General features: G+C 35.6%; 2 protein-coding genes across 6 annotated transcripts in view; both read left to right on the top strand.

Moving 5' to 3' along the window:
* The window catches only part of LOC126846669 (serine/threonine-protein kinase tousled-like 2), a 37,310-nt gene extending 15,156 nt beyond the window's left edge, over positions 1–22,154 (top strand). The window contains exons 2-14 of one of the 4 annotated variants that reach the window (XM_050586387.1): positions 1,799–1,887; positions 16,561–16,962; positions 18,300–18,503; positions 18,641–18,888; positions 18,969–19,344; positions 19,422–19,625; positions 19,688–19,779; positions 19,854–20,001; positions 20,075–20,186; positions 20,251–20,389; positions 20,467–20,578; positions 20,665–20,772; positions 21,000–22,154. In XM_050586387.1, coding sequence (XP_050442344.1) covers positions 1,799–1,887; positions 16,561–16,962; positions 18,300–18,503; positions 18,641–18,888; positions 18,969–19,344; positions 19,422–19,625; positions 19,688–19,779; positions 19,854–20,001; positions 20,075–20,186; positions 20,251–20,389; positions 20,467–20,578; positions 20,665–20,772; positions 21,000–21,245 — 2,480 coding nt within the window. In that variant the 3' untranslated portion in view covers positions 21,246–22,154. Of the gene's footprint in view, positions 1–1,798; positions 1,888–6,131; positions 6,721–16,560; positions 16,963–18,299; positions 18,504–18,640; positions 18,889–18,968; positions 19,345–19,421; positions 19,626–19,687; positions 19,780–19,853; positions 20,002–20,074; positions 20,187–20,250; positions 20,390–20,466; positions 20,579–20,664; positions 20,773–20,999 lie in introns of those variants that run through there. The other 3 variants (XM_050586402.1, XM_050586394.1, XM_050586411.1) reach the window with 3 other exon arrangements.
* A 2,613-nt stretch (positions 22,155–24,767) lies between these two features.
* On the top strand, positions 24,768–26,955 carry LOC126846729 (heat shock protein 68-like). Of its 2 annotated transcripts, XM_050586522.1 has the most exons (2): positions 24,768–26,058; positions 26,461–26,955. In XM_050586522.1, exons 1-2 carry the CDS (start codon positions 24,990–24,992, stop codon positions 26,820–26,822), a joined length of 1,431 nt encoding a protein of 476 aa, XP_050442479.1. In that variant the 5' UTR covers positions 24,768–24,989; the 3' UTR covers positions 26,823–26,955. The 2 variants fall into 2 exon arrangements, with proteins under 2 accessions (XP_050442479.1, XP_050442469.1); XM_050586512.1 differs by having other exon boundaries at positions 24,768–26,953.
* The last annotated feature ends 802 nt before the right edge of the window (positions 26,956–27,757 follow it).

The following is a 27,757-nucleotide window of genomic DNA, read 5'->3' as shown; positions in this document are numbered from 1 at the left end:
CCGTTTACCTTTTTGTTTCCGTGCGTTGCCAACACATTTCATTTTCATTAAAATATTGGACTTAACCGATTGTACGGTGGTACACATGGAAAAAAAACCGTCATTTTTATCTACATTATCTACTTATACATCTACTTATAAGATTTTCTAGAATCTTTCTCACTTAGTCACATCCGTTTGTTTTAGTGACTATCTCCTAAAAAGCCCCTTAAAAAAAAGAAACGTCAAACTTCATTAAATGTTTATAAAAGTTTTTATGTTTATTAAAAATGAAAACTGGATAACTTTTCGAAATTCGTCCAAGTTAGGTTTGTCAGTTGATATATATTATTTTGTGGTCACGCTGTTTTATATATTTTTTTATTTAATAACTTGAACAACATTTTGTTTGTTGATAATATACTATTATACATTTTAAATATAAGTATTTTTTTAGTAACATTTAAAAAATATTAATTTTTTGCTATTCGGGAGCGTACTAAAGATAGTAAAAAATGTCGAAAAAATACTGTTTCTCAATTATAACTATACAAGTTGTATTAAATAATCCATAAACTATCTTTCAATGTACTTTTTATACTATCTTCAATTAAGTCGACCTCTGGAACATGGTTGGTCATATTGATTTATTACAAATTGGTAAAAACGTAATGTTGTATATTTTTTTGCTTAAGCTCGAACACGATATAATTATGTTTGGGAAACGTTATAAAGTTAGAAAATTCTAAAAAAAATAACCAACACTATTCATTATTCACTGTACAAACATAATATAAAACATAAGACTACGTAGTAATACATGTAAATTTATCACAATTTCAATTAAAAATAAAAAGTACATAATGAAATAAAACCTTGTAAAATTCAATGTTCCAGTAATATAATGTACCGTTTGAGACGCTATGTGTAACAAGTCTTGAGATTTGAGCGATCATTGGATTTTTATGCGGTAAATTTACCGGTCTCGAATTTCCAGTTGAAAGTAAGTTATTATAATGTATACAAACCCTTCGGCTGAAAACAGTCGCGCGTAATATAATTATTTTGGTTTGCAAGCCTGATGCGGCCGATCAGAGTTAGCGATGGCGGAGAGTGGCCGCGCAAAGTTAACGCCGACCGTGTACCGCAATGGCGGCGGCGGCGGCCGAGAGTTAAATAGAAGACGGTCGAAAAATGTCGACCGACACGTACAAATAATAATGTACAAGCATTGTGTGCGCGCATCGATAAAATATTGTTGTTGTTCAACTCGTTTTTTCAAACAAATATTGTTGTTGTACATGTTTGGTAAGAGAACAAAAAAAAAAAATATTTTTTGTGAAACCCGACGGTAACCGGCGTGCGGCTGACCTTGAGCGGTCGACCCGTTTAAAAATAGGTTAGAAATTATATTACATTATTATTTACTCACATTGTTGCTGCTGTAGCGACGGCGGCGGCGGCGGCGACGATGACGAATATTTCAATCGGTTAGGTGTTAATTTTTCAAAAAAAAATTGTAATAATAATAACGATACTTGGTTACAGTAACCGGCTAATTTAGTAACCGCTGCTACCGCGGTATGCGATAATAATAGTAATACATGTGTTGATTGGTTTTTTGTTTTTGTACCTATTTGCGGTAGTATTTGATCTATAGACCATAATAGATATTCTCTACTGAACGCGGCTCAAAAATAATTTATTATTATAGCTTATCTGTAAAATAATAATACATAATAATGAATAGGGCATTTTTTTTCGCCGATTTGTCGACAGTTTCTCTGATATACCGGTTTTTGTGTGTTTTCTCGTTTAGGTGCTAGCGTCAAAATGGAGCATCACTTCCAAGCTGCGCTGGATCCACGCAAACAGGAATTGTTAGAAGCCAGATTCATCGGCGCTAGAGTAAGTCAATATAAATAATATTATAAATAACCAAGAATAATATACATATTATTTTTTTACTTATCGATAAGGAATATGCATGTATAAACTATTTGGGCTATTTATCGTATTATCTCGGCGACTGTTTAAAATATGTATACAATTTTATGTATTGTTAATCGTTATCGGAGAAGCTCGACTAATTCGGTTTGTTTAAAACGAGTATTATGTTATATTGTCCGACCACTTTGGTGTGTGTGTGTGTGTGTACGTGTAAAGACACACGGAATTAATAAAAAAAAACGCCTTGTTGTTCTTTTCGAACGTCGGTTGTGTTTGCTCGATAAAACAACACCGATGTAAGCTGTCAAAACTCGGTTGAATATTGAAAAAAATGTAATTCACAGACGATTTTCCAAACATCAATCGATCGGTCACTGGGCGTGTCCCAGATAAGAAAAGCAGTTTTTCTTAATATTGTTTTTTTTACCTACAAAATAATTATCATATGGAAGAAAACGCGAAAATGGACTTTTGTGTGTATATATTATATCATTATGTTTGTGTTGGTTACTTGTCGTCCACCAGGAAGCGATCGATTACGACCAGCGATATTTTTTTATAATAGGTTTTCAAGGCGATTCGTTACCACTTGCCACACATCCGTCGTTAGGTTTATTATAACTGCAATTTTTTTTTTTTATTCCATGAGAACATTTCAAATGGTATTACGGCTGATGATGATTATGTCGAGTAGGTAGTACAATATTAATATGTCAGCTGTGCGACTGCTGTTGTTGTAGTAGCATAATATTATAATATGTGCATATCATCATAGCGCGTTAACCGTAATGATTATTTCTTTTCTATTTATACCAGTCCAAAAAAGAAATAACTATCGATGTCGGTACTCGTTTCTCGGTTATTTATAAAACACATTTTTTCTGCTATTCTTTTCACGGTGGGGACAGGCGATGCGCGCGCCGTGAAAGTTTCGATGAGATTATAATATATTTGTTAAGTATAATTATTTCTGCTGCAAAATACACACTCATTTTCATCGCCGGTTTTATACCAGTATATATGATTTTGCCCATACAAATATAGTGTCGAATTTGCGTTTACTCGTGTGATACACGATAACCGCACAGCAGCCAACTGACTTTTATTTATCTCCCAAAACCAGAATAATAGTACTAATGTTGGTCGCCGTGTCTGTTTAAATGCATTCCGTACATTTGCTTTGGTCACGTTGTCTAATAATAATTATTATTCCCCATACTACTAACGGCGACCACGGCTCGGTTCGATAACACTACGGATTGGATGAGATGCTGTAGTATGTTATAATCTAACAAATACGTTTTGAACGTGTTTTTAATAGGTTGGGCTGGCTTTCAAGAAATTCGAAAGTATATTCATTTAAAGCGGCATTGATGTAAAAACCGTCAGCAATTCAAAAAACGTAGGTGGCTTCCGAAGATAAACGAATAATATTATAAACAAATATTTTGATTAAAACAATACTTTAGATTGACATCTATTTATTCTTTTATTGTGACCTATGAGTTTCAGCCGGGTTCGAGTTCCATAGTATGCATTATCGGGCTACTCATATGGCCGACTGTGATTTGTGTTAATTATATTCACATACTGTTGATATTTGCTGAATGCCGTTCTTGATTGGATTTCGTCGGTCACCGATTGAAGTGGTGGAAATCAAAGGGTACAAACGATTTTCAAAAAACCGTGGGTGACCAAAAGCTCGTTTTTGAGAATTAACTGTCACTTGTACACATTTTATATTGAAGCCTTTTTTAAATGGCTGATTTTCGAACAATTGTCTTTACTTAAACCGGGTGGGGGAATATCATACATTTGAAAATAAGTTTAAAAAAACTTAATTCGAGCTTGGAGAAGATCGCTGACATCCGTCATCGGTTTGAAAGTCAACCTCTTTGCAGTCATTGAATTTATATGTAGCTCACGGAAGCATTTTCTCGATAAGATAATAATTTCGCCATAATTCAAAATGCATTTAATAAGTGTGCAGATTTTATATAATACGTGATAAGAAGGCTGCCACTTATGTTTGCAGCGCCGGTGACGGTCTCTTATCGCACTAACTCGACTAGTTATCAATGCTTGTTTTTTTATGGGTAATTCTGTCTTGGCCAATTTGTTTGAACACTTTCAAAGTCGTAATTTTTACTAATCCTTATTGAATGTTTGTCATTTAACTTGAGTGTAGTACGCTTTTACTCTGTACTGCACTTTTTACTTCAGTCTTTTATCCCACTATGTAGACATGTTATTAGATAAGGACTGCGCGTAGTTAGAGAAAACTGGCTTCATCATTGAGTGAGAGGCGATATAGACGATAGTTTTTCTCGTTTGTGAATGAAAAATTAAATGTTCACAACTAATGTTTCATCGAAAGATAGATTTGATTGATATTTCCTTAGATATCAATTTTATTTATTAGCTTATAAGTAAGAATTTTTGTCGCCAAATGGAAAACGTAAAACGTTGTCGAACGTTCACATACTTACAACTGGTTTCATTTATTGTTGTAGTAAATAATGACTGTCCCTCTAACTTGATGTAGATGCCGACCTGCCATGGACAGGATATAATATGGGACGCGCAGTCCAGTTCTATATTTATAGTTTGAGCACTATAATAAAACTATTGGTTCAAAACCACCAACATACATTCGTGGGTAGGTTAGGTACATATCGTGGTTATCTCTAAAAGTAATTTTTTTGTCACGGTCAAGCACCATCTGAAGGTGTCGTTGTACTTAGGCCAATCACCTATAGAAAAGTTAGCTTGTCGCTTTTTTGCTTTGTAGAATCGTGCATAAACGACAACGTTTTCATTTGTATGTAATAACGTAGCTCGATATAGTAAACATCTTGTATAAGAGCAAGGGCGGAGTAGGATCTAAGTTTAGGCCAGGAAATTACACATCACCTAGGTCACACCAAAAACGTCTGCTCAACTAGATCTCATATAAATACCCCTTCTTGAAACCGTTTAAAAAACAAATAACTAAACACAAAAATTTACTATAGATATATCATATTTAATGAGAAAAAAAAAAGAGGTAAAATGTGCCAGGACGCGACGTTTAAAACACATTCATTTTATAGCATTTTTCTCACATAATCGAAATTTTATGTTAAATTTGTGAAACGAGTCAAATTTAATTTTAAGTTATCTAATATTTTACGAACAAAAACATAATAATCATATTGTATAATAGTTGACTTTGTTAGTAAAAATACATTTGTAAAAATCGGATAACGCTGGTTGGAAAACGTGTTTTTGCTCTAAAACTACTCAATAGTCTTAAAACCCCGATTCGTAACAATGTTTCTTTAATAATTCTTATGTTTTTAAGATACACGCCAAAAGAGTGTTGGTTTCAATTGTACGAGAGATCTTTTACAACAGTTACAGCAACAATTTATATTTACGGGCTTAAGTAAGCAGCAGGTCTTTTGGAAAATTTCCGATCCGATACTGGCCATTTCGGTCCTGTGTGAAAGAGTTTCAAATTCGTTCGAGAAAGGCCGTATTCATGGGGTAATTTTTTTTGTACCCTCTCAGAGCCATCGGAGCCACAGAATCATAGTTTTACTGTCGAGTGTCTTATGAATTTTCAAACATAGTTCTACTGAAGTTATAAAAAAAAAAAACGTTTTTGTGACATGTCACTGATATGATATCAGTCGTGGTCAAGATGTAAAGGGATCATCAGACATACGATTGAGAGGAAAAAAATAAATTTTCTAGTGTTTCCTCTACTTGTGACTGTGTACATCGGTCAACAGTTATAATCGTGTACAAAACGGCAGTCGTGATTTCAACGATAGTTCAAGTGGATTGTTCAAGTCTATTGTAATTTATCGCGCCTGCACTGTGCGCAGAAGAGGTGTGTAACGATTTTCGGCGTTTCTCCGGAAAGAGATTCACTCCGCCTATAATTGCGGGAAGGAGAAGTCTTGTTTTAATCTGTTATCGTCTTTGTGTGCGTGCGTATGCATCGGTCAACGGTAAATGCCTAGGTGGCGGCTTTGGAAGTGAAAATCGACAGAGCGCCGCGCCGCGGTGCTTACCGCAAACAACTCGGCTGTTCGGTGCCACCGCCCCGGCGGCCGTGTGAAATAATGGTAATAAAACGGCGCGCGTAATAATAAGGCCGCCTATTGAGTCGGCTAGTTGTATTAGTCAGTGTGTGTGTGTGTGTGTTTGTGTGACGACGACGACGACGACAGTGTTTGTGTGCGCTTGTTACCACCGCGGCGGTGTTGCGAGTGCGTTCGGCGGGCCTCTCTTTCTCCAACGCTGTCATTCCGCTCCTCCACCCTGGACGCCTCCTCCCCGTCCTCCCTTTTTGGTTAGTGTGCGTGTGTGAGGTGAACGCGGTGGCGGACGCGCGGGGTCACGCGAGTAGTGTATTTTCTCCACCGCTCTCCTCGTCGTCATCCGTAGTCGGATGCTGATGTTAGTGTTCTCTCCGCTCGGTTATTTTATTGATCACACCCAAAGTGTGTGTGTGTGTGTGTGTAATAGTTCGCGTGGTCTGTAAAAAAAAAAAAAAAAACGACAACGATATTATATATTCCACGCCAGTTGTAATATTGTTCGTCCGTCCGAATATAATATCCCCGTGGCCGCCGCGCCGCCGAGGTATGTGCTGCCGCTCCGGTGCGAATCTCGACGATGGTCAAGTGTCGTAGCACCAGCTCCACCACCGTGCTGTGCCGGCGCCTTCATAGTTTCAACGTGGTCCGGTTGCAGGTGGAGAAACCTGAGTCGCCGTCGAAAACTCGTAGAAAACGATGGGTACAAAACGTAGTTTAAAATGTTGATGTTTTTATTGTTTTTATTATGGTGCCGCGCGCGCGTGTGTACTAAAACACGCAAAGCGACGTCATGCAACGGCAAGTATATAGTTGTGTAGATGTAGTAATATGGTTGTTAGTCGAGTGCTCTTAGCGAGCAGCTGCTGTCGCCGCCGCCCCGGTGCTTTTCCTCTACTATGCACATTACTATGTGTTATTATTATATACACGCGTAAACAGAGCGCTCAATGGGCACACGGTAATTATGGTGCGCCGGCACGGTAATACCGTGTGACGTAGTATAGTAACCGGCCGCCGTACGATTGGTGGGCGTGTTGTTGTGCTGTGCGGCGGCGGCGGGGTCGTGTGCCATTCATGCCCACAGCCAGTCGGTCTGTGGCTCCGGTAGAGGCGTGCGACCACGTGATCCGCCGCGCCGCCGCTCGGACTTGTGCTCTCGGTTGTTGACAGACATAACCTGCGCCACGGCCGATCAACCGACGTGCCACGTAACAGGCCTCGGCCGCGCGCCCGCATACAGAGCGTTCGCCGTGTGCGCCTCATATAAAAACAAGCTGTTGTTCGTTTTCAGGCTTACAATTTCTTCTTATTATTTTTTTTTTTTTACCAATAGTATAAATAATAAAGCCAGCACAGTGAGGGTAAGGAGTTCAGGGCACTCGCGGGTCTTTTGAAAATGATTAAAAATCGAAAGTGATAAAATCACTCGTCAACACGACTGTTAATAAAAATAAAAAAATCATACACGTATAATGATTTAATAATAAAATAATGTGTTTATATTATAATAGTTTAAGGTCTCTCGTATAATATTGTAAAAAACAATAAAATACAAATATTTTTTAAAGACCTGTTGATTCATTTACACGTAGCAACCTGAAAATGTATTACGGTTAAGGAACAATTTCCCCTTTTTTTAGGGGGGGGAGTCAATAAGAAATAAGTTATAGGGTCACATTAGATCAACCTTTAGTCTAATATTCATACTTTGGATTCTAAAATTCATCTAAAAGATAGAATTAAAAAAAATTAGTCTAACCTTTTGATTATGTACGCTAGAGTGGTCGTTATTTTTGACTTCATCTTTGCTACTAGGTTCCTAATTAGTAAAAAAGATAATGTAAGTTTTTGAGATTTTTATCTGAATCCCTTCGTCTACTGTTCGAACTGAAAGTTTTTCTCAGTAAATTATTAAAAAATATACCTATTTTAATAATTTCAAAAAAAATTTCCCTGCGTGAATACTAATAGGAATTGATAGGATTTATGAAAAAACCGTCACAGGCTTTCCCATTTATGTAATTTATTATAACTAAATTTTGAAAAAAATAATACATAAATTAAGGTAAATTCTTTCTAAATCAAAAACTTTGTAGTAAATTAATCTGACTAAACAAATGTTAATTAAGGTAGGTATTATTATTATTTATTAATTTGAAAATATTCTTTAAAAATAAGTTAGACCAACTAAATCTGTTTCCACAGTCATTTTAAACCATGGGCTCTCAACCTTTCGAGTCCCATGCCCCTTTCATACAATTGTATGAGGTCACGCCCCCCTCACCACTACAAGATTGAAGTATGATTAATATATATATATAAAATAACCAACATTTCATTAAATTTTAATGAATTTATTTGTATAGGGAAAAAATATTATTACAACATAACATTTTTAAAACAAAGCGTATTATAATATTATACTAACGTTTTAAAATATTAAATTTTAAACCTATTACTATTAATTACAAATTAATGAGAAGGTTTGGCACTGATAACGTAATTACTCAATAATGCCCGATAAAATATAAATAATTAGAATTAACGTTTATTGTATCATATTATAGTGTGCTATAATGTGTAATCACAAAGCAATAAATTTAAATAAAAAATAGAAATAACGTTTTCATGTTTTGTGGTTTCTTAAAAATGTCCGTGCCCCCAGGTTGAGAACCATTTTTTTAAACTATTACAAATATGTTTATGGAGAAACAAATATTTTAAAAATCGTTTGGGGTTCATAACTGCATTTCTGACAAATTCTTTCTCAAATAGAAAAAACAAATGGAAGTGTTAAATGGAATGTTTTCGATTTGGACATTAGTCTGTGATATTTTATGAATGCAAAACGTACATATTATATTCGTACACAAGTTGTATCGAACACAAAACAAGCATGCAAAATTATTATCATCACGTTTTCAGAAGAGGCGGTCTAATGAATTTTTAATACCGCGTTGACCTCTATTGGCTTGCAAAAATTTAACGTGCTCATGTCTTGGTTTCACTTCTCTTATATTTAATTGTATCGATTTAATTGACCGGCTACTTGTATACGTATACCTGTTATGGGGAATTTCAATTAACGTTCATCACAGTTTTTCATCCTGGAAACGATTTTAAATTCACTTGTTCTTCCTATTTTGCTTTTGTTTCATAGCTTTTGAACATATGACATCCTTACTTGGACTTGTGTCGAGCCAACACAAGTGATTTGTGCCATTATTCACAGTTACCTCGGTACGCGGAAGTAACGGTATCGATAACTGTTTGTAATCAGTTCAAGTTCAATAGTGGTTATCGCAAACGAAAATATTTACCATAAGGCGATACCTGGTAGTATGAAAATTTCCAAAATCACATACAAATGCTTTCAAAATCACTTTTGAATACAAGACTGACGACTCGTGTACCTAGGTATCCTACTCTACGGTGTCTAAGGTTGGTGGTTTTAAATACAGGTTAGTCATTATCATCGGAACTGCCCGATGGTGGGATTGCGCTGTATGTTGACGGTTTTCTCACGCATAGATACAGAATTTAGTTACTATTATAAAACTTTTGTACGTATATCTAATGGCATTAGTATGCGCCTCGCATGCGGGTAGATAGTAAGTACATACTGTGTGTGTGTGTGTGTGCTGTATGTATATATTATTATCACAGGGAACAGGGAACCCGTCAGACCGGTTCTAATAGGTCTAGGTTCTCTGCCGCGTGTAGTTATTTATTTATTCTTATATTTTGCGCTAATTAGACGTTTGTGTTGGACGGCGGACGTGTACGACTTTCATCGTCGTCGTCGTCGTCGGTTCCCTACTTGATCGTGTATGAAAATACAATGCCTGCACTGTGTGTGTGTATACTGTATAACATTACTTTTATAAAATAATAATATATGTGAAATTGGTAGTCGACGTCCCGTGTAGTAGTATTTCCTATTTATATCTTCTGTTGGTCGGTCCGTGGAATGCACAAAGCGGCGTACAGGTCTTGTCGTCCGGGTCAGCTCTCTCTGTGTTATAATAATAATGTCTGTGTTCAGTTTGTGTACACTCGAAATGATGCTACAATAGGTTTCCAATAAGAGACTATTTAACCGTCCGTTTATCTTTTTAACTATTACTACAAATTTTACTATTTAACGACCTGCACAGTGGCAGTTGTGGCACAGATGGAGCATACTTAAGTCTCCGGTCCGATATAGGTGATAAAAATATCACTTTTAAACAAACGCTTTAATGCGAATTTCGTTTTCTTTAAAAGTTTCATAACTACCAAACATAATATTGTAAAATAACCAACGAAAATATTTTAAAACAATATATACCTAATACCGTTCTTTAAGTTTATCACTTATACACGTTTAATATATATACAATTATTAAACATCGACACAAATAATTCCCCTTAACTAAGAATCATCATTCCATTTTAATTTTTAATTGTATTTGTGTACAATTAAATAACTCGTCATGTTATTTTGACGAGTTGTGACGAGAAATTTGAAAACGTTTTTAGAGTTCGACTTAAAATGTTTAGACTTTAAGTCCTAAAACTACATTAAAAAAAAGCGAAGTATATATAATAAAGAGTTTTCACTCCAATAATATATCCTATACATCATTAATACTATAATGTATAGGAACTAATTCGACTATTTTTTTAAGCTATAGTGAGTGTAATTTTAATTTGAATATTGTGTACATTTTTAAGTGTTTTTTTTCTCGATTTTTCTAAGGGAAGGACTATACTTTTAACAGATTTGGTCTTGTAAAGTACCTTTTGAGTAAATTTTGCTGATTTGCAGACACGCTGTCTATAATGAAATCGGTTCGGTGGTGAAAATGTTATCGTGAGTCCACACACGACAAAAAAATAAATACATTGTAAAAAAAACTCGGCATAGCACCGCATTGAAGCTAAAATTATTACATCAATTAAAATCAACTAAAATGATTATATATCAATTCGCCTCGACCGTGGCAGAGAAAATGTGTTTAATATTTTTTTTGTTCGACTGTTTTTCCTCTTCTCGAATCACCGTTACCCTAACAAAGGTCAAGGTTCGATGACTCTCCGGTTATAGAACCAAAACGGTATTGGGTGCTAGTTTATTTCCACTGTCCTGTCGAGAGATCATACCGATTGAGTTGCTTTGTAGCTATCTGTTTGGAAATCATTTTTAATTTCATGATTTTTATTTTTTAACATCGAAGCCAGAGTAGAAGAGGCGGTTGGTTACCGCAAAACGAATAACATTAAAGTGGACGTAGGACGGTTGAAATATGATATTGTGCGTTGAATGATGTTCACTTGCAAATCGCTGATACAAAATGTGTGTTTTTTTAACTGAAGCCATCGCATATAAAATGTATGTATCATTATATCGTTTGTCAGCGAGACGATAGCGTGGGCACCCGTTTGCACTTGGTACACGAAAGACACATATGGACATGGAATCAAACGCACACAATTACCGGGAATTCGAGTGAACGTACTTGGAAGTATTCGTTGGTCGTATGATAGACAGTAGTGTATAATATAATGTTTATATTATCGTAAGGCAGAACTGAAGTGTATATTATAATAAGTATACTTAATTGGCCAACTTCGAGTCCATTGACCAAAAAACTTGCTCGGTTGTTTACTGGTCTGTTGTTCGTTATCAATTATAAGATAAGACTATGAGCAGTTAGCAAAAGAAAACAACCCCCATAAAATCCCAGCGCTTTTTTAACATTATAATTTTAACCTAGGTTCGTTTCACGAATCGCGAGATGCGTCATGTTCTGGTAGGACAGCTGATAATAAATTAGTGATAAGGCGCATTAGATAAGAAATCTGTGAATAGAAAAAACGACGACCCATCCTTTCTATATAAATAGTTAAATGAGTTGTGAATAACAAATTGTACAGCATATTATTTATTGTTTAAAGCTCAGAAATTGTACCCCCAAAAAAAAAAATGGGCTGTGTAGGGTTTAAGCATAGCTAAAAAAAATTAGCTTAGTCGGCTTAAAAAACCCTGGGTTATCGCCAATCCGATTATTTTCAATAGATAAGTGTACGTTTTAAAAAAAAAAAAATACCTAACATTTTATCAACAAAAAAAAAAAATTCACCAGTTAAATAATTTTCTTAATCGGCCGAATTATCACGTCAACCATTTTTCGCTTAACCAACTCTTGAAGCTGACAGACACCCAATTACTTTTGTCATAGCTTACAATCTAGCTGTAATGTTATGTCCGCATTCAACGTCTCTAGAGAGATTTGTTTTACAGAAATTAGTTTTTTTCTCCGACTAAAACCAACTTTATGGTCCATAATATTGTATAAAATATGTGCCCGTTGACAATTATTTATTGCTATCCCACTGTAGTAATATTTTCGAACAGATAGTGTTTTTGACGAAATTATACGTCAACTATATTAGTAGCAGGCAGCAGCTATGTGTGTCGAAAAACGGATGTGTATGCAAAAACGCGGTACTGACTCAAGGCCAAACGGGGAATGAAAAAAATGGCGATTTCGCAACGTGTATGTAGAAAAATTAATTATATTTGGTTCGTATCATAAAAATACCATACTAATCCGATTTTTAGTATTTATTGAATTTAATCTCTATTTAACACTTAGACTTTTGTTTGCTCGCAAAGTCAATCTTATAGATAATGATACTAGTCTTATAGATACTATTTTGTAATTTAAAAAAAAGTAGTGTCCTGAACGAAACTAAGGGGCAAGGTTGGCACTTTCTGTTTATTTCTGCCTTAACGAATCAAAAACGGTTTTTGAGACTTCTTAACTTCCAGATAGTAAGTATCATGGTTGGTCATGAATCTCCCTCAGTCCCTCGACTCTTCACAAAATCGTGAGATTAACATTTGCCATAAGTGATGAATTTTAGTAATGTAATCGTTTTAAGATAATTATAATATTAGATGGCCTTAACAATCCCGTGTTAAATAAGGATTTAACTTGGAAAACTTGAGTCCCTTTCGCTAAAAAATTTCAAAACTATTATTATTTAACGGCAAACTTCTGTAAAAGAATTATTTTACTAGAGTATCTCAGTCATGGTAAGAGAATAAAGGAATTTATTTTTTATAGTCGGTTACAATTTGAAAGAAAATTGAACTGAAATTTTCAGAGAATGGTCCTGCAAATGCAGTTTCAAGAAGACGTTCGCGACTGATTTCGCAACTAAATTATTAAAAAACATTATGAAATATAAAAAAAAAATGAAAATAGCAGCCAACCACTAAGGATTACTATAAATAAAATATGTTTAATTTAAACTGTCCATTAATAAAGGAATAGTTGCAGTAGAACAACAAAAATCACGACTCATCGTTTGTCATGCAATTTGTTTAATGAGTTTTCTTATGGTTTTATTAGACACTATATTTGTTAAAATATCCGTTTAGTAGTTTTAAGTTTTGTATTCATTAATAGTTTATCGCTTTATTTGATAATTTTTTTAACGAACAAATATATAGAAGTTATTTACATTATTTTACACAATTTGGTATATTTCATTATTCATTCTAAAACTTTTCTAGATAAGATTAATAATTTGTTAAATTTATCTAGATGTCTAACACTGCGTATTCTGTTGCAACTCGATTTCCAACAAATATAATAAATTGCTGCACGGCTACACTTGAACCGCTCTGTATGTATGGCGGCCGGTCGGGTTTGTTTTGCCCGATTGTTATCTGTGCGCGCTGTGTTAAAAGTGCCGGCGGCTATAAAAAAAAAAAACAATATACACACCGTTTAGCGCTCGTAGTAGTACACTACACTCTCATAGTCGAGTGCACTGTCGTTCTCGTTTTGATGGCGCTGTTGTTCCGTGTCGGCGGCCAGACGACGACCGGGTTTCATTGCGCGTACACCCTCCCGCCGCCGCAGCCACCTCATCCCCGTTGTCCTCTTATGTTATTGTTGGGTAATCATGAGCCCGGCACGCCGCCACCGCCATCTACCGACACCTCCGGCCGGCCGAACAACCATGTGTTTACCGTGTCGGCCGTCGTCTGTGGAGGAGTAGGTAGAGGAGGAGTCGGCGGCGGCGGCGGCTTGTGTGTGTGATACATTTGTGCCGCGAGTAAAAAAAAAAAAAAAAATTAATTAAATAAGAAAAAAACGCTCGTTCCGTTGCGACGTTGCCGCTTTTACCGCCGCCGCCGCCGCCGTCGTCGTATAATAATAATAATATACTCTTTCTAATTATTAAATCGCTTGTGGGTACGCGATCTGTGTGTGTGTGTGCACACCGCCATTTTGGATTGATGCGTCTGGTCGAAAAAAACATTATGTATATTTTTTTCTTTTGCTCTTTTTCTATAATGGTTTAATAAATCCCGTTTTCGTTTATGCTACGAAGAGAGCTCCCCTGTACCCGAGAGGGGAGACCCGAAGGGTGACCCGTGTACAGTAGTAGCAGGTGGTACTACGGCAAACGCCGGAAACCGGTAAAAAACGGTTTTTCTAAAGGCTGCCCCGTGAGACCTCTTGGCGAAGGGTTCGGTAACGCGCTTGGACTCCCTTACAGGGCCACTCAAATCGGTGTCTTTTCCACAAGTCTGCGACAGGGAGTTGAAGAAGACCTCACCGATCATCACGCAGGGGTTCGCAATGTTCACACGTAGGAAGTAATTTCGGTGACTTGTTATATCGGTTTATTACAATAGTGGCCAACTCGGTTGTACGGCTGTAATTTCTTGAAATAGTAGATATTCCTCAGCTTGAGTTAAATTGAAAAAAAAAATATTTGATTACGCACGTTATGTACGTTGGGTATTTCGTTAAAAGATGGCGCGACGACAAGTAGATTCTAGTTTACAAAATATCGTCTCTAATTAACGTTCTCCATAGACATTGCTGTTAACCCGAGCGGCGGCGGCGGCCATCGCAATCAGAACTAGTATAATTCCACATTATGGATACAAAATATTATACTAGTTCTGATTAGAACTAGTATAATATTTTGTACCATAATGTGGTTGAGCACATGAACGATGGCGTTTTTTTCTAATATAAATTTTTAAATTTTAAAAAAGTAATCGTGTTTCGAGTAGACTTTTCTGTTTTTGCACTCAACCTCGTGTATTTATACCATACTCGGTGGAATCGGGCTAAATGGAATGTGTTGTTTTTATAATAAAACGTCCGCTTTACTGCGCTTAAGGTCGTAGGTCGGTAACCTTCTGTCGCTTCTGCTACGGCAACAGCAGCATCATCTTCGACCGCGGTGTCAAGTGAAAGAAGTGGTGGTGATGGCGACGGCAAACAAAACAATGAATAGAAATGGTCGAGAAGTTTTAATAATTTTCATTTTACAAACGAGAGGCATACCGAGACTATAGGCATGTATAAGATATAAAGCAACATGGCTAGATGACGATGACGTTAATGACGGCGTCGGTGGGTAACCGTCCTAGGGATGAGATGTTTTACTTGGCTTGAATGAAGGGTGTGGTGGTGATGGTGGACGGTATAAAGGGTTAGTGGCGAGGTGGTACAACGTCTATACATTTATATTATATATAATATATCTATATATATGTAAGTACGTATATATGTGTGTGTGCGTATAGAAAATCAATAGTTGGCTCGGCTGGTTATGTATGTAAAAGGTGGAAAATCGGGAACGGTCACACACACATACGCCTTTGGGGGGGGGGGGGGTTTGCATTTGTTACGGTGGACCTATGGTGTGGAGGGGATGTACGGAGGATAGGCTTTCTTCTAATCGATATATACCCTCTGTAGCACCCGTCGTCGCGCGACTCTTCCGGCCGCCGTCGGGATCTTATCGCTGGAGTCCTGTCTTTGACCCTGGAGGTATTGGGACCACTGTCGTGTTAAACGGGATAAGGATCGATCCTTTTGAACGTTCCCGTTTTTTTTTTGTTTCTTTAAACACGATCAGCGCTAAAAAAAAACAGAGGCGGTCGAGACCAGGCTGTTGCGGTAATGGAGGCAGGCGGGTAGTAGCCGCAGAGGATCGGTCAACGTCACCTCCGCCACCACCACCCGCCGCCTACACCCCGTTTTGTAAGAAACGACAATTTGGCAACGTCGCCGCCGATGGTCTGGAGGCTGTGTGAGGCGGCTGTGCCCGGCATTAATAGTAGCAACAGAAAATCATCGTGTGTACACCGTGTATAGAGAGTGAACACGGAATAATATAACAGAAATGTAATCCTCTCCCGCGTTCCTCGTCCGTCCCAACGTCACGCCGTTCCCTGCGCTTCGCCACGCCGTCAGCTCTCCTCCATTGTACATGCACACCCCCTTCTCCCCGCCCGCCTACCTATCGCCGGTTACACGTACAAACACATCGATTCGTTACAACGTAAACCGACAGTGTTGACAATCGAACGATTTTCCATTACCGCCGCCCTGTTGTATAATTATTATTATTATTATATTATCCGAGTTATTAGGTTAGGGACCGCGACCCGCGAACTCTCGCGTTGATTTTTTGTCTGATTTTTTTTTTATTTTGTTGTTATTTTCCGTTTCAGATGTCGGCCGGCACACAGCTGCAGATGGCTCCACAAGCTGGCCAAATGCACTTGCCGCACCCTCAGCCAGGCGGAACTGTGCATAGCCAAGACTCGAACATGAGTACGGGCTCGTCGCACAGTGACAAGGAGCAAGACACCCCGGAAAAGGGCAATTCGATAACGCGCACGCCGACCGAAAGGAAGCGCAAGAGGAAAATCGACGACACGTCCAACAACAAACAGCCCGCAATGGGGGTGGTGGCACCTCCTCCCCCGCCGCCCAGGCCCGCCGCAGCCGACGCCAAGAAAATCAACGACTACTTTACCAAGCACGGGTCGCATCCCGTGTCCAGCCCTATGAGGCACGGGGGAGCCAAGTCTCCGTCCCCCGGCGGACCGCCGCCACAAGGTTACCCAATGGTGTGTACCCTGTTTGTTCGCTTATAAAATTATATATTTACATCGGAAGGGATACTAGTCCAGGAATACAAATTCAGGGATTCAAATGTCTGCAGTTGTCTACATTTGAAAAAAAAAACACGTTCAAGTCGATTAAAATCGGTCGTTGTTTGATTTGATAATGTTTTCAGTTTAAATACATTCTTAATCCCCCAGTAGCCACAATGGATTTTTGGTCATGTCTGCGAGATTCAAGTACCCCTGGAACTCTTAAACTGAGGGAGAGTGATTGTTTATATATTGGGGGGGGTCCTTGTTTTAAAATGAATCGCCATACAATTTTAGCCAGTCGATTATTAAGGCCACGTGTGGGCCGTGTAATGTGAAATTTTCTTTTAAGGAGAAAACCGTTTTAAAATGCTTAAAATAGATAAATTTGAATTTTTTTTTTTTTGTTGACAATTTCAATATTTATGAAACTTAAATCGTATTTAGTGTCTACGTATGACAATAGCTCCTCCCCCCCCCCTTTAAGAAAAATTGTGAAAAATTAAAAATAGTTTTGGATATTTACAGTCGAAGTTTTACAAAATGACAACTCTATTTAAGTATATATTTGTCAGTCGAGATTACCAATGTACTCGTATTCTCGTCAATGAAAATTTAACTAATATTCTTAATATCAATTTTTATATGTTCTATATATACGTGTTAAATTTTTTTATATATTAAGTCGATATTTCATTTACTTTTTGTAAACCGGCCACTTTAATATATACTATATTTTTTATTACTTTAATGTGTTCAGTTCGTGCACTTAACGTGAAAAAGTCAAGTAAAAGTTGTTTAGGAAGTCACCAAAGCCCTTCTCAGGAGTTTTTTTTTGTGGGGAGGGGGGGAATATTAAAGTTTCACTTTTCGTGCCGATTTCTTCTTTTTGAGAAGAGCAAAACTTAATCGACTACCAATCTGTTTTCGTAAAGTACTCCTTGAAGGTATTATGTTTATATTTGCGTTTCCCTCTTTCAATGTAATGAACAACGCAGATGAGCCCTTTCTTTGCGGTATTGGAGATCGAGATTTTTATCTAGATTTTGACGTGGGCAAAGTTTTATACACTAGGGCAAAATTGTTCAATCGAAAATCGGCCATTTCAAAATCTAGATAAAGTATTAATCTTTAATTTCAGTATAGAACGGATTATCCGGGCGCCATCTGAAGCGAAAATTTCACAATGAACTTGTTTAATTTACTTTGTGTTGTTGGCCTTTTATAGCATTTTTAAAATTTACATTAGAATAAAAAGAAATGTTACCGGGTCTTCCTAACCGAATTTTGTTTTTTTTTTTTATTTTCAGTTTAACCCGGCTAGTGGGCCACAAGCTTTAAGCCCAGTCATACCTCCAGATTATGTTTCCATGCTGCACCCACCTAGGATTAACTCTAGTTCCATTACGAAATCTATACAGACTGATTTAACGAGTCACGCAATCCAAGAGTTCGAATGCCAGACTACTTCGGATTTGGAACTCAGGAATAATAAAATTGATGAACTAAATAGGGTAAGCAAAATCAACAGTCGACAACATTTGTTGCGATTTGGAAAAGGAACTGACGATAAACTCGTCTGATAGTCTCCTAACGGATCAAACTGTACATTTTTTAAAATTAATTCTCCTTTGTCGATTTTCGATCACAGACCAATGAAGAACTAAAACATCAGCTGAGTAATCAACAGAAGGCTATTGAACAGCACAAGTCTCACATAAACAAGTGTATAGATGTGGTCAAGAAACTGCTGAAAGAAAAATCAAACATTGAAAAGAAGGAAGCTCGACAGAGGTGCATGCAGAACAGACTTCGACTCGGTCAGTTTGTGACGCAAAGGGTCGGAGCTCAGTTCCAAGAGAACTGGACTGACGGTTATGCGTTCCAGGAATTGTCCAGGTACGTGTATCGGTAGATGTCGTTAATTTTTTACTTGCCTAGCTAATTATGTCATGTTTATTGTTTTTCCTTTCAATTAGGCGACAAGAAGAAATTACTTCCGAGCGTGAAGAGATTGATCGACAAAAGAAAATGCTGGTCAAGAAAAGGCCGTCTAACAGTGAGACTAGCGGACGGAAACGTGCCAGCAGCCAGTCGGGCGCCAGTTCGAGTAACTCGAGCACCAACAACATAGCGCCGAACAACTCAACACCCACTGGTCTGCCAACACCCGTAGTGTTACCCAACGCTGGCAGTGTCAATAACAACCAAGTGACGGGTACCGCCACCGGCACGGTCCTGCATAATGGCACTGTAGCTCCGTCGACCGCTCTAGATACGGCAACGTTCCTAAAGCCTGAAGCTGTTCCGGGCTTGTCGTGGCAAGAGTACTACGAGGCGGACGAAATACTCAAGGTGTTTATTAAAAACATTTGGTATAATATTATGTTATATTGAAAAGTAACAAGTTTTTTTCTTTTTTTTTTTTGTAGCTGCGACAATCTGCGCTTAAAAAAGAAGACGCTGATTTACAGTTGGAAATGGAGAAACTAGAACGAGAAAGAAATTTACACATACGAGAATTGAAAAGGATCCACAATGAAGATCAATCTCGGTTCAACAACCATCCGGTATTGAACGATCGTTATTTGTTGCTCATGCTGTTGGGAAAAGGGGGCTTCAGTGAAGTTCACAAAGTATGTTTAAAATTAGGCAACTCAATATTTTATTAATTCATTTTGAACTGATGAATTTACAGGCGTTTGATTTAAAAGAACAGCGATACGTAGCCTGTAAGGTTCACCAACTGAATAAAGACTGGAAAGAGGATAAAAAGGCTAATTATATAAAGTAAGTAATTGGCGTGTAGTAAAATTAAGTTTGTCGTCGTGTGATTAATTAAAATTTGCATTCCCCCTCGACAGACATGCACTACGAGAGTACAATATACACAAATCTTTGGACCACCCGAGAGTCGTTAAATTGTACGATGTATTTGAAATAGATGCCAATTCATTTTGCACCGTTCTGGAGTACTGCGATGGGCACGATTTAGATTTTTATCTGAAACAGGTTATTATTTCATACAGTCCTACTAAAAATTGGTATATGCATTTATTAACAATTGGTCTTATAATTTTTACAGCACAAAACGATTGCAGAAAGAGAAGCAAGATCAATAGTTATGCAAGTAGTGTCGGCGTTAAAATATTTGAACGAGATCAAACCTCCTGTGATACATTACGATTTAAAACCTGGTGTGTATGCCATTGGTGTCGTTCCTGTTATTAAACTGTATGTTAATTCTTAATATGTTTGTAGGAAATATTTTGCTCACCGAGGGCAACGTCTGTGGAGAAATAAAAATCACGGATTTCGGCCTGAGCAAAGTGATGGATGAAGAAAATTACAACCCGGACCACGGAATGGACCTGACGTCGCAAGGAGCTGGAACCTATTGGTAAATGAATGACCATCAAAACACTATTACGAAGAAAGAGAATATAACATTGTTTTAATCAATACATTGTTGTTTAGGTATTTACCTCCAGAATGTTTTGTAGTCGGCAAAAATCCTCCAAAAATATCATCAAAGGTGGACGTTTGGAGCGTAGGTGTTATATTTTACCAATGTCTTTACGGCAAAAAGGTAATAGTAAAATATGATTAGGCAGTTTTTCAATCAAATGTTTCTGAAATATTTATATGTATATATATATAATTTTTTATTATTAGCCTTTTGGACACAATCAATCTCAGGCCACTATCCTAGAAGAGAATACCATTCTAAAGGCTACGGAAGTGCAGTTCGCCAACAAACCTACAGTCAGCAACGAAGCCAAGGTATAACGATAGGCAAATCTTATGAAGTGAAATTACTTCTTATGCCCCCCCGATAGGCTTTTGATGTTTGGTGTTACACCATAGATGATAACTAATATATGAGATAAATCATTATCTCTTTATTAGCTGATCCCCCCTTCTATCCCCAGCTACACTTCAATCGCATATCCCATGATACACTCGTCGCTTTGTCCAACGACTACAATATTCTATATTTATTTTGCCAGAGCTTCATCCGCTGTTGTTTGGCGTACCGTAAAGAGGATCGAATCGACGTGTTCACCTTGTCCAGGCACGAATACCTGCAGCCGCCGTTACCAAAACACGGCAGATTAGCCAGCACTCAACAACAACAGCAACAACAGCAGCAGCAGCAGCAACAACAACAACAACAGCAACAGCAGCAACAAATTTCGGCGGCTAATTTCGCGTCCGGCATGTTTGGCAACATGAACGCATCCAGTTCGTCCTAACATACGACAGGTAAACTGAGGCAGCCAAAGGTCATGCTAGTAAAATGTGTTCCCTCGTTGCCGCCACGTCCGTCATGCCATTTACGTAAAACTCGACTGGCTTCTTGAAGGTGTGCCGCCGCCCCTCCGACTCTGCAAAGTTTCATTTCTATAAACGATTATTATTATAATAATTAATATAATATTATTATTTTATATATAAATGTACTAGTCAAACCGTTTTTGTCACTGCTGCGAATCAGTTCCTGAGTACATTTATGATGTTTACGTTTACTATAACCCTGAAAAAAAAACAAACAAAATAGTGATATTTGTTTAAGATTTTTGTTTATTTTTTTTTTTTGTTTTTCCCCTTTTTATCCCGGTGAAAATTGTACTGTACGCAGGACATACATTATGATAATTAATTGAAACTAAGATAAGTATAATTTTAAAAATTACAAAATGGATGCTTTTAATGTAAAAAAAAATTAAATATATCAAATCTGTTTCTACGCGCATATCCCTAGAACTCATTAAATGATAATTGTCCCATCATCACAAACTTTATTTTTTATTTTTTGCTATGTATAGTTTCACCATTTTTTTTTTTCTTGTAAATATATATTTATATAAATATTTGTGTAAATAAAGCCGTTTTTTTTTTTGTAAATGACGAGTGAATTCAGTTAAAGAATTGCGATGATTAAAATGTTATTTAGTTTGTTTATTGTTAACACAAAAATGTTTATTTTGTTGTGATAAAAATGAAAAAAAATTTGTGGAGAAAATAAACATGAAACAATAAAAGGTTTTTCCTATTTAAAATAATATATATATATGTATATATATATTATAATATAATATAAAAAACGAAAGGAAAGCCAAAAGGCGGTTTTTTTTTCAAGCCAATGAGACTTCATAATTATTATTTTAGACACACTAGATTTTTGTTGTAAGGTTTATTACTATTTCTAGTAATAACAAATATTGTATAATTATTATTGCTATTATTATTATTACTATTATAAAAATAAAACAAAAAAAATGAATTGAAAAACGATACTTTTGGAAATTTGTTTTATTTTAAATGTTCCATTTGTTTGCTGTAATGTAACCGACTTGTTGTTGAATACATTATAAACACGTTCGTCGTCTGTTCTGAAGTCACCGTTTGCAATGTTCATAAACGCTTGAGTATGTTGGATTTATAAAAAAAATATAAATAGTAAAATAGTTGTTTTTTTAATTCATTGACAAAAAAGAAAAAATTTAGCAAAGCGAATAATAAATTTGAAGTGAACAAATTACATACTCGTAGAAAAATATTTTAGGCAAACTGGACGTGAAGTAAAAACTTGATGGGATTATAAGTTATTTTGAAACAAAATTATAGTTTAGTCTTGGTAAGGTTACTTTTTTAAAACTGACTATTGACTTTTATTTCTAATAAAATTTAATAATGTAATAAATAACTTTTAATAATTCTGTTTATTTTTAAACAGAAGTTTTTTATTTTTTTGTCAATTACAATTTGTTTTGACAATATTTTAAGTAAGCAGTTATTTGCATTTTTAATGAGAGTACCTATCATCTGAAGTTATTGTTACTGTAATTAATTCATAGCTGCACGATAATAAGAAAACATTCTTAATAATACAAATTAAGAATGTATTATTTTTTCATATTTATTCTGAAATTTCTTAAGTACAGTTTGCCTCCAATGTCGTAAAAAAAATGTTTAGTGGTGTTTTTGGCATGTTCTAATAAATGTATTTTAAATAGTTTTATCTTTTTTTTCTGAATTCTGAAATGACCTCAGAATTAATTTTAAGTGTTTATTTTTATTTATACACCAAAAAAAATTCTAAAAAATGTATGTACCAGTGAAAAAAATTCCTATGAAATATTATTTTGTTGGTTATGTCAGCAAAATCAATTATAATTATTCGGAGAGTTCTCAATTTAGCAATGAAAATCAAATCAAACACTATTTAAAATCAATTTCGGAAAAATTATTAAAACATACTGAACACCAAAACGTGTTTCATATGCCATAAAAATACAATTTATGACTTGTTAGAACAATGAAATATAAAATAAAATTCCTTATTCTCAAATCTGAATTTTTATGTTCTAGAAAAAATTGAGGACATTTATCATGTTGAACGCAATCGTTAAAATGATATAATAAGTCGGCAAATTCCAATAATAACCATACTTTTATTTCGAGAACCGATCTTTATTCTGTTTCTGCCTGTATTTGCGATTTGTCAGCAATATATTAAAATACGGATGTATTGTTTATTTAATTGCAGTAAAAAAAAATCCAACAATGTGTACGTAATATTGTTATTATTGAAGTGTCGTCGAAATTTTAAGATTCTAACCACCATATAAATAAAATAGTTATGGTTATAGTTGACTAGTATTTTTTAGAAAAATGGTGTAAGACTTTGAAAATCAGACGCTATGATAGGAAAAAATATCTACCCATAAAGGCTCTTACTGTACAAATCAAAGTCAATAAAAATACACTTACGTTTCATGTTAAATTGATAGTTTGACCAAAATCACCTATACCACAAACCCCATAATAAATGCCATCTTCTTAATGTTTTTTATTATAATCATTCGATATTATCAGCTCGAGAGATAGTTTTTAACTTTTATTTGGTCAAACTGGGACGTGCCATTGAGTTCTTGGAGGGCTTTACGTTTATTGCTATTGGTGACAAATTTCAAATGAGTGATTCGTAGACGTGAAGAAATTCCCGTCAATAATATCCCAAACTATACAAATAGTATTTTTTTTTTTTTAGAGCTTTTGCTTTTTATTTTTCAATATACACCACAACAATTAAAACAATGTAATTCTATTAATAATAATAGTTAGTATATCGTGGTAAGTGGTTTACAGTGGTATTGGTTTACAAATAACACATCAGCAACAAAAAACGTCCGCCGCCGCTGACTATTATCGAGGCGCATACTTTAAATTTAATAACTTTATGAATTAATATAGTTTTATACTTCAGTTATTTTTAAAGACAGACTAACTAGGCTGCAAAAAATATGGTCCAAAACAAAGTACGCGTAAAAGCTTCTAAAGCAATTTCCGGTTGAAACTGTATTGCCACTATACGCATAAAGAACCCAAGACTTAAATGACCTACCTACAGGTTTTAAACATACAAACGACTACTCCCCATACACTCAATTTTAATGACTCTGAAAAATACTTTATTTTCAGAAAGCTGAAATTATTTTACATAAGAAACTTGATTTTTAATCATTTGTTTTGGTGGCCGAGGATACTATAAAAAAATTATGTAAACGAAGTGGCCAAAATAATCGAATAAAGAATACAAAAAAATCTGAGACCAGTTTTTTCTTTGTGACAGACATGGCGTTTTAACCTATAAATATTATGCCTAAAAGCAATACAAATACTTTATTGTCATACGTCATTAGATAGGCAACGGAATTGGCGGTTTGAATTTGCTCACATTACGGAGGCAACCTCTTTTATCTAATAAACTTGCCCACTACCCACTAAAACAACCACTGATTAGCCGGCAATAATAACCGAGCATTCATCAATTTTCCCGACGAAATAATAATATAAATGCACAATGCACATGCCATTATTTCGTTAACCTAAAACATGCGGGCTGTGGTTATTTAGTTATTCATACCGATACTGGATACAGTTTATTTGTTATAAAAGTAGTTCGGACAATATCGTTTTTAATTTCTCACAATATGGCGAGCAACATAGCAATAGGAATCGATTTGGGAACGACATTTTCCTGTGTGGGAGTCTGGCAAAACGGCAGAGTGGAAATCATTGCCAACGATCAAGGAAACAGGACCACCCCGAGTTATGTAGCGTTTACGGACTGTGAACGGTTAATTGGAGAAGGGGCCAGAAATCAAGTGGCCATAAATCCTCACAACACCGTGTTTGATGCCAAAAGAATGATCGGACGGCGATTCGACGACGAGAAGATACAAGAGGACATGAATCATTGGCCTTTTAAAGTCGTTGATGATGGAGGCAAACCTAAAATTCAAGTAGAACATCTGGGCGAACAAAAAATGTTGACCCCCGAAGAGATCAGCTCAATGGTGTTGGTGAAATTGAAGGAGACGGCCGAAGTGTACTTGGGACAACAAGTCACAGACGCAGTCATCACCGTTCCGGCTTACTTCAACGACTCGCAGAGACAAGCCACAAAGGACGCCGGTAAGATTGCAGGTCTAAATGTACTAAAGATCTTAGTGGAACCTACAGCGGCAGCTCTAGCTTATGGCTTGGACAAGAATGTAAAAGATCAGCGAAATATATTAGTATTTGACTTGGGCGGTGGTACTTTTGATGTGTCTATTTTACAAATCAACAATGGTAATGTTTTTGAGGTGAAATCTACTGCCGGTGACACTCATTTGGGAGGCGAAGACTTTGACAATATATTAGTGGCACATTTAGCTGAAGAATTTAAACGAAAATACAAAAAGGATGTTATGAGTTGTCCCAGAGCCTTAAGGCGTCTTCGAGTAGCAGCCGAAAGGGCCAAAAAATCCTTGTCCTCCAGTACTCGAGGTTCCATTGATGTTGATGCGCTAATAGACGGTATAGATTTCCATACAATAATTTCCCGTGCTCGGTTCGATGAACTCTGCGGAAATTTATTCAGATCGACCCTTGAACATGTAGATAAAGCGTTGATGGATGCTGAGCTCGACAAAAGTTCGATTCATGATGTTGTATTGGTTGGCGGGAGCATAAGGATATTAAAGATTCAGTCTTTACTACAAACATACTTCTGTGGTAAGACACTTAACTTATCTATTAATCCCGATGAAGCTGTAGCATATGGTGCTGCTGTTCAAGCTGCCATTCTTAGTAAGGAACCAAGTTTTTTAATTAAAAATCTAACGCTTATTGATGTCACACCACTATCGTTAGGAATGAGAATACTTGAAGGTTCTATGTCTATCATAATACCACGAAATGCTCCTATTCCTTGTAAAAAGGCTAATGAATACACTACTACAGTAAATAACCAAATGGCAGTCGATATTTATGTGTTCGAAGGAGAGAGAATACTTTGTAAAGACAATAATCTATTAGGTTCATTTACATTAACTGGAATAGAGCCGGCTCCTGAAGGCGTACCGAAAATTGAAGTAATTTTTGATATTGATGCAAATGGTATTTTAAATGTTACAGCTACAAGTAAGAAAAATGGATGTACTAATAGCATTGTCATCAAAAATGAAAAAGGTAGATTATCTACTGAAGAAATCGAGCTTATGATTATGGAGGCTGAAAAATATAAAGCACAAGATGAAAAACAAAGATCCAATCTCAAAGCCAGAAATATTTTGGAAAACTTCGTTTATGATATGAAACAAGCGTTGGATAATGCAGGAGAAAGACTTAACCAGTCTGAAAAAACTATTGTGAATCATGAATATGATTTAGTCATACAATGGTTAGATGACAACCATTTAGCTGAAAAAGAAGAATATGAACATAAATATAAAGAAATCCAAAACAATGTATCTAAATTAATGAAGATTATACAATAACAACAAATGGTAATAAATGACCCATTTTAAACATATGTGTTAAATTAATAATGTGTGTTAAAAAAGTAATAATGCCTCCATGTATTTAATAAGTATGGTAAAAAATAAACACTTATATTATTATTATTGTGAGTAAAAATTGCATTATTAATATATTTATTTAAAAATCACAAAATTGTCTTTATACCTATTAGTTTTATTCAACTATTTGTTATTTATAATATAAAATAAGAATTTCAAGGCATTAGATTATATTTAGTATTACTTGTTTCCCTTTTCATTGTTTTTTTTTATTATAAATAAAGTTAATCGTTAATTTTCACTATAATTGCGTTTAACTTATTTGAGGCATACAAAATGTGTTATTAGTAAATGTAAAGATTTGCTTATGTAAGTTGTAGAATGCAGATTTTAACTCCTTAAAATTCATCAATAATAATAAAATAAATATTTATTAATTAATTGTAAATTTACTAGTATTTGATTGGTAATAATACTTAAATAGAAAATTTTTATTAATGTGTATGGTTTTATTGATCAGGAGTAAGTTTTAAAAGATGTTTGGTTGCTTTTGGATATATACATAGAAAATTATACCACTGTATTACTTATGTATCCTATACTCGAAAAGATATCTAAAATGTTAAAAATAATTTTTCTAAATAGAAAGATTGTTAAGAGTGGCTAGCAGTAACAACTATGTTACTGAAAATTAATAGTAAAATATTTAAATATACATTTTTTAAATTATTACCAACTATATTTATTACTAGAAGTGAATGATGATACAACTAGTTTTATAATAGCAATCGTACAAATTATCCAGACTGAGAAAAGGTATAGTTAACACTTTAGTGTACATTTACAATTAAAACATATACTTTGCGATACATGATACGCTGTTTAGTTTAGGACATTAATTATCGCACTAAGAT

The sequence above is a fragment of the Adelges cooleyi genome, unplaced genomic scaffold, assembly GCF_023614345.1.
Source record: "Adelges cooleyi isolate 19-005CV unplaced genomic scaffold, UGA_ACOO_1.1 ACOO_flye_CR_arks_rails_tigmint_CR_PRNA_108, whole genome shotgun sequence".
NCBI classification, from domain to species: domain Eukaryota; kingdom Metazoa; phylum Arthropoda; class Insecta; order Hemiptera; family Adelgidae; genus Adelges; species Adelges cooleyi.
The sequence above is the reverse complement of the archived record's forward strand: the minus strand, read 5'-3'. Positions and strand labels throughout refer to the sequence as shown.